This window comes from Haliotis rubra, unplaced genomic scaffold (genome assembly GCF_003918875.1).
Source record: "Haliotis rubra isolate DU_JTF1 unplaced genomic scaffold, ASM391887v1 Scf1498, whole genome shotgun sequence".
NCBI classification, from domain to species: domain Eukaryota; kingdom Metazoa; phylum Mollusca; class Gastropoda; order Lepetellida; family Haliotidae; genus Haliotis; species Haliotis rubra.
Window position 1 is genome coordinate 96,721 of NW_025765445.1, and position 9,913 is coordinate 106,633.

A 9,913-nucleotide genomic window follows, 5' to 3' on the forward strand; every position below is an offset into this window, starting at 1 on the left:
CTGAAATATTGTCAATGTAACTATAATCTCAACTCACTCACTCGAGTCATAGTCGGGACGAACCAGGATTCGAATCAGCAATCATTGTTTTCTGGCGTGGTGCGCCTCGCACGGACGGCCCTTTCGTTGCCCAGGCAATATGAGTTAAATCGGATGAAATAGCCAAACATTTGTATTTACAAACATTATGTGCCCTGCTACATCAGAAAGTAAACATGCTTGTTGTAAGTGGCGACTAACGGGACTGGTTGGTCAGGCTCGCTGACTTGGTTGACACATGTCATCGGTTCCCAATTGTGTAGGTCGATTCATGCTGTTGATCACTGGATTTTCTGGTCCAGACTCGATTATTTACAGACCGCCTTCATATAGCTGGAATATTGCTGAGTGCGGCGTAAAACTAAACTCACTCACTCACTCAGGAAGTAAACAACAGACCGCATTATATAACAAAGACAGTATTACTTTGTGCACGTTCGCACATCTGTGTTGTCTTTGTAATTATGTTTCCACCAGTGTCGCTTTAGCGGCCCAGATCATGAATACGAATATATCCAACAGGTCATTCATCTGAAATGCAAATATATATACGCATGCCGAGTCAGGGGGCCACACAGGGCATTAGAAAGGTAGTGGTTCACAGAACTTCATCTGCCGCCATGTTGTCTGTCCAGATCGCAGCTATCCTTGTTCTCCTGACTGTGCTGATAGCAGCTGATGACTTCAAGAACAAAGTGCTTCTCGTGTCCATGGATGGATTCCGATGGGATTATTTAAACAATGCGTCCTCGACTCCCCATTTCCACACGTTCGGAAAAGGGGGAGTACGGGCCACATACATGAACGCCAGCTTCACAACTCTCACCTTTCCTAATCATTACACCATCATTACAGGTAAGGATGCTGGACCGCTGACTGACGGGCGGCTGGATGTCTTACGATAAACTTATGCTTAGTCTCTGAATATGTATAATTGTTACAGAACAACTAATTCTTTTTAAATTGAAAAGGGTTCAGGGCTGGACGGAAGGGAATTTCATGTGCTTCAGAGACTTTGATACTGACTAATCTTAGGACTATCACATTTTGATGATCGCCCGCTCCACAGTATATGTAACGTACCGCCGACTCCAGCACTACAATGTATGACCACGCCATACATAATGTTCACTTTCACTAAGAAATAGTGTGATTATTTTCACCCCAATACGCCACTTGTAGTTGAGAAACATTTTGGCTATTCCTCTATTGGGGTCATTATTATATCCTCACAATACATATATATGAATATATACATATTAGTTTTAAAACTATATCTGCGATACTATAGTGCTTTTATGTCATTTGTTTTAAAGCTAAAGATGTTTTGTCAATGTATTAATTGTGTTAGTCAGGATATGCGTGAAACATTGCTGTTTAGAATATGCATACTCTCTCACCCACCTTCCTGTACTGGGAAATTCTCGTAGGGGGTCCGGGATGTCACCATGTGAGTGTTACCGGGATTAGCTGGAGGACAAACAAATGAGTATGAATACCTTTACCAGGTAAAGGCAGTCGGTGTGACCTAGTTGTATGTTGTATGTTCAGGTGCACACCGTCCGTCCATCTCCGTCAGCTTGAAGGTTTATTATCGAAATACATTTATTGGGGAATTCTGACAGTGTTGACTACTTGTGTCATCAGCCCGATTCAGACGCCGACTCAGCTCATTAACGTGGGCGGTGGGGTAGCCTAGTGGTTAAAGTGTTCGCTCGTCACGCCGAGGACCCGGGTTCGATTCCCCACATGGGTACAATGTGTGAAGCCAATTTCTGGTGTTCCCCGCCGCCGTAAAACCCAACTCACTCACTCAATCACTCACAGACCCCACACAAGGCTATTCAGCTAAAATGAGTTTAGACCCTTAGATCTGCTCTCTATATCTTAACGATTATATTGCATACAGAAGGATAGTTATATACATGTATAAGTTCATTGCGTAATAAGGTAGTAAGCTTGAAACATTCTACAATAAATTGAAGGAGCTTTGCATAAATTAGCCTGACAAAATTGGTTTATTACACGTAGACAGATTATTGAATTCGGCATTTTGTTTCATTCAACTGTTTTGTCTACTTCTTGTAACGTCTACAGCTTGTAGTGTAACAGGTCTTAACAGGTGTAACAGCCCTCATCAACATCTACATAACAATGAGTTTGGTATCCAGGTCACCTGTCCTGTCTAACTGCTTTTCCAGGGTCACGTTCCGAATCACAGAAAGCATACTCGCACTGAATGCGTGACGAATCATTCCCCTCCTCAAAACTCTCACGTGATACAGGACTCTGTAATGCAGTAAACTTTTCACGGACCTGTCAAACAAACTGTATATCTTAACTACTACATTGCATTAAGGGGGCATATATACACACAATGTTCAATGTGTAGTAAGGTAGTGCAAGAATCAGCATTGATTTTCCGGGGACAAAATTGCATATTGTGAAGGATGATTGCCTATCTTGACAAGAGTGACTTTAATATTTCATACAGTCGTCAAGCCATCTGAATTATGCTTTGGATTAAACGTAGAAAGGTTATTGACTTTGGCAAACATTTTGTTTCATTCAACTGTTTTGTCTACTTTTTATATCGTCTTCAGATTGTATTGTAACAGGTCTTACAGATCGTTCAGCCCTCTTCCACATGGACATTACAATGAGTTTTGCACCCAAGAGGTCACCTATCCTGTCTAACTGCTTTTCCAGAAAACATACTCTCACTGAATGACTTGACGAGTCACCCCCTCGCCTCAAAAGTATCACGTGTTACACGACTGTGTAATTCACGTGACCCGTCATCGCCATCACATGGATATCACGTGATATAACCTTGTGGCCATGCAGCATGACTGTCCGATCCCGTTCAGAGGTGAGGTGAGGTGAGGTAAGGTGAGGTGAAATTGGGCATAACGTTTAACGTCGGTGTTATCCCTGAAATGTTAGTTATCCATCCATTTCTCAACTATTTATTCACTGTTCACCTATTCTCACGAAATGTGCTCCATTTGTAATTTTACGTGTCTCCGCATTAAAAACAACAACTTATTTACTTATTTCATTTCATGTTTATATTAGGGCGACAAGCTTGATAGGTATCCGAGATATACAAATTGTTACTGATCTGTTATTCGTGTGTGTAAAAAGTTAGTCAAAATCACCAAAATATGCATGTTTCCAAAGATAGTAGGCCATAACATTTTGAGTGAATATTTCAAAGTAAATAGTCATCTAGTGTGAACAAAACATATACCCAGACCATATCTTCATATGTTTTAATTTTTTTAGGATTTATGTTTAATATGATGTCTCCAAAAAGTGTAATCTATGTTACCCCACGAAAATGACCATATATTACTGTTAAAAGTGTATGTATTCACTAGATGTTATTCCTTATTTGCAGTTTTATGTTGGGAGAATACAATAACAATCCCATAGCCACTAAATTTCAGTCCATTCCTCACCATGATGCTCCACAGGTTTAAAGTTGTAGAGATTTTTTAAGGACGTTATGTACATGACCAAAAGAGTTTTAAAATGAACGAGGACACTCTTCCTTTACGCTTTAAACGTTTGGTGGGCGCTCAAGGACGTCTGTGTAATCTACGTAATGTAATCTACGTTACCTCATTTCCAAAGGAGCATCATCGTTTTGTCGGATTGCACACAATAGTTACGTACCTTTGGCACTGACCGTCCACTGGTTCCAGAAGTAGTATTGACGCAGTATATCCAAGCGCCCAAAACACATGGAATGACGGACATTTTGTTCAGTGGCGTGACTGAAATGTGCACCATTGTCCAGTGACTGTCTCACCTGAGTAGAACAGATCACACACAATAAGGGCTACTCAGGTAAAACAATTTTATGGGTCTAAAGTTTTGACATGACCTCTTCTAAACGTTAAATGAGTATTTACTTTTGATTGGCTTATCATTGTTGATATTCAACATCAAGCTGAACTGATTACAGTTTGGATGAATTTTCACTGTGCTTATGTACTGTCTGTACTTTAAATAATGAATTAAACGAAGACACAGTTAATCTCTTTTGTATCTTTCAAAGTAACTCCGTGTAATAAAATAGCAACATTTCACCAGTAACGTTTCTATATTCCTATATAGATATGGTAGTGTTACGGTAACGGTAACGTAGATTACAAGATTTGTATTCAAGTTGTGTAATGACCAGGTTTTGTTGTTTATCACAATATAATACAGATAAAACTTATGTGAAATGTATTTCCAGTAACACTTTGTTTAAGAAAACCTGAATAGTAAGTTTGATTATCAATTTATGCAAATTATAGTTTACCCAATCATGATTGGCGATCTTCGTGTTCTCCTTGACATCTGACTTTTGATAGTTTGAATTTTGTGAACAATTAAATAAATGATAATAAATGATTAATATAACGACTTATCATTTAAAAAACTTTAATTTTTCATCATTTCCAGTTATCAGTTGGTGCTTATTTTCGAGAGAATATGTGTATTATGCCCAATGGAACTGTTTCGAAGGTGAGGTGAGGTGAAATGGGGTTTAACGTAGTACTTGAGAATATTTCGCTCATATCACGACGTGTGTATGTGTGGCTGCTTGTACTAGCCCCGACTTAAGCTGGTTTTATAGTGCTAGCTCACTGAGATACCATGCTGCAGTAAATCATGGATACCCCACTGATACTCCGAGCCAATCAGTCCTGGTTGTACCCATTAATGCCGAGAGCCAGGCAGGGACCACGAAGTACCATATTTAACCTCTTTTAGTTCGACGTGGCCGGGGATCGAACCCGCGACCTTCCGGTCTCCGGGCGCATGCTCTAACCACTACACCACGGAGGCGGAAACTTGTGCAGTCAACGATGATACTTCTCACACTCGAATCACCATGAAAGTAATGGTGTCTTCCCAGGAAGACGACCTTTGTGATTTCAGTAAAATCTTCTTTGAAGTGCACCGTATGTTGTAATAGGGGATAAAAGTGGTGGTTAGGTTAAAAACTAAAAAGTCGAAATCGATTTCGGAAAGAACTCAAAAGTAAGAATCATTGGTAGTATCAATGGCATTGATTACTTTATTGATTAACCAAAGATATATACTTAAACTACAAAGGATTTACCTTGGTCACTACGATTTACCTCCAATACACAGCGGTATGTTGACTGTTTCTTGTCTGGCAGGTCATACACAAGTGGCATAATCTTGCTGCTAACTCAATCATATACTGAACAATAGTTAGGGATATATTTAAATTTTGAAATTATGAATTATGATCGATTTATTCATTGACACACTGATAAAATATAAATCATAAAAATACCAATATCCCTTATTTTGTCCAGTATAGGTTATATTCACGCATAGGTTATATTCAGTTATAAACATTGACATGAAAAGTACTCATTCATCATTTATGAATCACAGCAGAGCTTGGATCACAACTCATCATTACCGTGAACAGACTATAACAACTCATGGGCGACGGTCAATACCTTATATAGTGCATACTTGTCTGTCCAGTAAAAAGATCTTACTTAACTGGATGTAGCACTGGAATATTGTTGGTGTGTCGTAAAGCAATAAATATTCATTCATTCATTCATAGCATTCATTCATTCATTCATTCATAGCATATTGGGAGCAGCTGAACCGTTAAGAACAGAAGACATTTTGCCAGTACATGCTACCATTAAATCTAAGGTGTAACACTGCCATTGATAGATTATGTTCAGCAGAGTGGTGGTTTCAGTCTCACAGATCGGGCTATTAATCTATACAATGTATATGAAAGGATTACCTTGGTTTGGTCGGCAGGTCTGTGGGGGGAGAGTCATGGAATTGTTGGCAACCACATGTACGATCCCGTGTTCAATGCCAGCTTCAGTTTTAGCACCACGGAGACTCGGTGGTGGGACGGAGGAGAACCACTGTGGGTCACGGCCAAGAAGCAGGTATACTCAGTATTTAGAATCCTATCTTCTACTACTGTAATTCTCAATGGGTAACATGGGCCTATGGCGTATACATGTATTACTTTTCTGAAATAAGCCACCATTACTTCTTTACTGTTTTCCGTTAATCAATGGTAGCCAAAGCTGTAAAAGAATATGTGTAAGGTCACAGAAACGTTAATCTAACTTCTTTCCTGCTACTTTAGTTGATCTATTATGGTAAAGAATCGGGGATGCCGTGAATAGCAATGTTCCAGCAATATCACGGCGGGGTACACCAAAAATGGGCTTCACACATTGCGCCCATGCAGGGAATTGAACCCGGGCCTTCGGCGTTGACGAGCAAACGCTTTAACCACTAGCTATGGGCTAGCCCCACCGTCCCGTTCACAATGTTAACGCTGACTTGCTAGGCCTTTGTTCTATTTATTTTGAAGGGTTTGAAGGCGGGGACATACTTTTGGCCTGGCAGCGAGGCTGAGATTCAAGGTGTGCGACCTGACTACTGGTACCCCTATACGAACGACACGCCTTATAAGGAGCGAATTGACACCGTCGTTGACTGGTTCAAGAACCAAAATGTCCAACTTGCCACTCTGTATTACCCAGAACCCGATAAAACTGGACACAACTTTGGGCCAGAATCACAAGAGGTCAGGGACAAGGTCATGTACATGGATGAAATCCTTGGTTACCTCGTGCAGAAGATGAAGGAGAATGATCTGGAAAGTGAGGTCAACGTCATCGTTACCAGTGACCATGGAATGGTTGAAGTGGATAACATCAATAAAGTAAGTCGCTTGTTACCGTAGACAGATCCTACGTTTCAAAAGGTATGCATGTTGATGACGTAACTGATGACGATTTCAGTATATCGCTACCCAGCAGAGGTGGGTGATTTCACTCTCGTATATTCTGCTCGAAACCAAGTAGATGATAAGAGATCATGCTAGATGAAATCCTTAGGAAGATATTTTTTATTGTTCGAATACCTTTGATAATTATCACACGTAATATAACGGTATTATTGATAAAATATTTTTCTCTGAACATATCAAAGCGATATTACAATTCCAGAATTGGAGTTTAAACCAGAGCAAGTCTGTTTTTGCTTCAGTGGCACTGTGGGTTTTCCCCACATGGGTATCATTCGCGGAAATATTTTTCAAACATGGTATTTGATGAGAGAAAATTTATTATCTTTAAGGTTGTGGATATTACCGATTACGTTGACATGACGAAGGTCGATCGTATCCCGATTTACGGCCCCTTGATGCATATTCTGCCGGTAGAGGGCCAGGACGACGCCATTATACAGAGTCTGGCTGGAGTGGAACACATCACAGTGTACAAGAAGGAGGATGTTCCAGAACGTCTCCATTACCAGGACAACAGAAGGATCATGCCCATTATCATCATAGCGGATGAGGGATGGCAGTTAACCACTGTAAGTTACAGGTCATGGATGTAGATGGGTCAAACGCAACGTTATCATGGAAGGGGAGATAATCACTGTATGGTTACTGTTCATAGAAGTAGATTTTTGTTTGTTTTAAACATTTTATTCACTGAGAAAAGGATTAGGAACAAGTTCTCCAACTTAGAATACCCTCTCCTTGGTATGTACATAGGTAATTTAGATTTCCGCAAATAAAGATGACAGATAGTGGACAAGAGAGTAGAATAAGTAAAAAGAGATAGAGCTTATACAGAATAATATCAATACGCTATACAAATTGTTTTGTCTCACTAATGAACGATTGCACTTACTTGAATACTATTGCATTTTGCCATGATAGATTTTTAGATATGTCATGCACGTCACTAATAAAGGGGAGCTAACCAGCGTAAGTCATTAGTCATAAGTGTAGAAGCGTCCGCTTTCCCCCTACGGTCTCTGTATTTTCTACATAACACTTGAGTATTCAAACTGATATACATGTACAAGCAAAACGTTCTAGGGAAATCTATCCAACTAAGTTTGGAAACATAACCATTAGTCAGTACGTTTCTCGGACATCAAGCATAGCTGTGGCTGGAGGCATCGATATAAATGGTCCAGTCGACTAAGGCGCCGAGTATAGCTGTGAAGGGATATATGGTCTGTTGTTCTATGCAGAGAGCTCATGCACAACTCAGTTGATATTAAGCAACGTTGGGTGTGGCGAGTCTTAGATGGGTGATCGTGTTTGGCAGCTTGTTTCCTGCGAGTTTCTAGGACGTCAGTCCTACCCCACAACGAAGCTCATGTGATACATGTGGTCTCACCTTAGGCATGTGGGGTTGTTCAAAATTGTCTCTGTTCATCCAGCAGAAAATGGGTACCCGGTGGGAAACGTCATGTGATTATCAACTGTGAGGCAGCTTGGGTTATCCTAGATAATTATAATAATAATAATAATAATCAGATTACATGTATATTTGTGCGCTTTGAGCAGGATATGAAGCCTGGAAAGGCGCGATATAAATATTCTACATCATCACTATCCCTTGGACACCCCAGAAACCTATAGTTTACCATATCCGTGTTCGTAAGCTCCAACAAACGGTGAATGTGTGAGTCTGGTCTCCTCCCACATCCTGCCGTGAAGCTCCGACATAACTGATACACTGTCCGAAGCGACGCTAAACCCACCTCACTCAGTCATCACAATTTCTTCTCATACATTTTCAGAACAAGACCAAAAAGGCCAAAAGTACTCTAAAAGCCACCCACGGTTACGACAACGCATTGATGTCAATGAAGCCAATATTCCTGGCTAGGGGACCCAACTTCAAGGCCAACCTCACGTCAGATCCAATCCAGAATGTCGACATCTACCCTCTTGTTTGTAAACTGCTCAACATTAAACCAGCGCCGAACAACGGAAGTCTGGCCCGTGTCAATGCCTTTATCCAAGATACGCCTCCAGTTTCTGGGTCTCCAATCAATACACCTGTACTGCTTTTCGAGTGTATATTTGTATTCACAATCTTCCTTATACTGTAGCTGAATTTAACTCGATCACACTTAACAGACATAGGTCTCACTAGTAATTTAAAAGTGAGTTTAGTTTTACGCCGTACTCTGCAATATTCCAGCTATATGGCAGTAATAATTAAAGAAGATAAATTCAAACGATTGAAGAATAAAATTATATTCAAGTTTTTCGGAGAAAGACTTTCGATTGGCCAATATTCAATCCTTATGAAACCGAAGTCTATTTAAACGTTTCACGGTTACTATAAATCCACCTCACCCTGTTCCAAATTTGTAATTAACCTGGCGACGAGAGCAAACAAATGCTCTTTCACTCTATTGTTCCAATCCTTGGTGTAACACCACCGACTATATATTCCAAACTATTTTAACCGATTTTACTATATGAATCCGAAGTAGGGGGTTTTAAAGAGTGTTCTACCACAGAAAAAATTCACTTGCCTGCCTGTAGAAAGTTTCTGAATGTTGGTTTGTCAACCCCAAAGGCTATGGTTTATGATGAATGTGGTAGGTTTCCATTGTACATATCATCTTATTGTCGTTGTTTAAAATTGGTGTAAAATAATTAATATGCCTGAACATCATTTACTAATAAAAACCCTTCAATTTGCATGTACATCTTGATTATCTTGGTAAGCATCATTGGACATCTCATATTCACACCTTACTATTGAGATATGGTTTTGGTTGTATTTGTTTATCATAGAGTTGGCAGTGTAAATAAGTTAATTACAGTTTCGTATTCGGGCTATTGACATGTTTAAGCAGGAACGGTATTCAACTATTATTGAAAGTTCTAGATATGTTCATATCGTCAATTTAAGTCGTTGCTTGAGCCAGTGTCTTATTTGCTCACCTATACTACAGAAATGTTCGCAATGTTTTTATCCGTTTTAGATTAGGCCTCAATGATTTAGCAATTAACCGTGGAAGATATCTT

At 39.8% G+C, this 9,913-nt stretch overlaps 1 protein-coding gene across 1 annotated transcript; it reads left to right on the plus strand.

Moving 5' to 3' along the window:
- Positions 1–593: 593 nt before the first annotated feature.
- LOC124270077 (ectonucleotide pyrophosphatase/phosphodiesterase family member 5-like) lies at positions 594–9,583 on the plus strand. Its single transcript, XM_046705098.1, has 5 exons — positions 594–894; positions 5,857–5,993; positions 6,431–6,784; positions 7,201–7,440; positions 8,668–9,583. The coding sequence occupies exons 1-5, from the start codon at positions 594–596 to the stop codon at positions 8,980–8,982; spliced, it is 1,347 nt and encodes a 448-aa protein (XP_046561054.1). The 3' UTR covers positions 8,983–9,583.
- Positions 9,584–9,913: the final 330 nt, after the last annotated feature.

Coding starts and splice junctions, on each gene's coding strand:
- LOC124270077 (XM_046705098.1), top strand. CDS start 594: ATGCCGAGTCAGGGGGCCACACAGGGCATTAGAAAGGTAGTGGTTCAC. Junction 6,785..7,200: donor AAGTGGATAACATCAATAAA/GTAAGTCGCTTG, acceptor ATTATCTTTAAG/GTTGTGGATATTACCGATTA. Junction 7,441..8,667: donor AGGGATGGCAGTTAACCACT/GTAAGTTACAGG, acceptor ATACATTTTCAG/AACAAGACCAAAAAGGCCAA.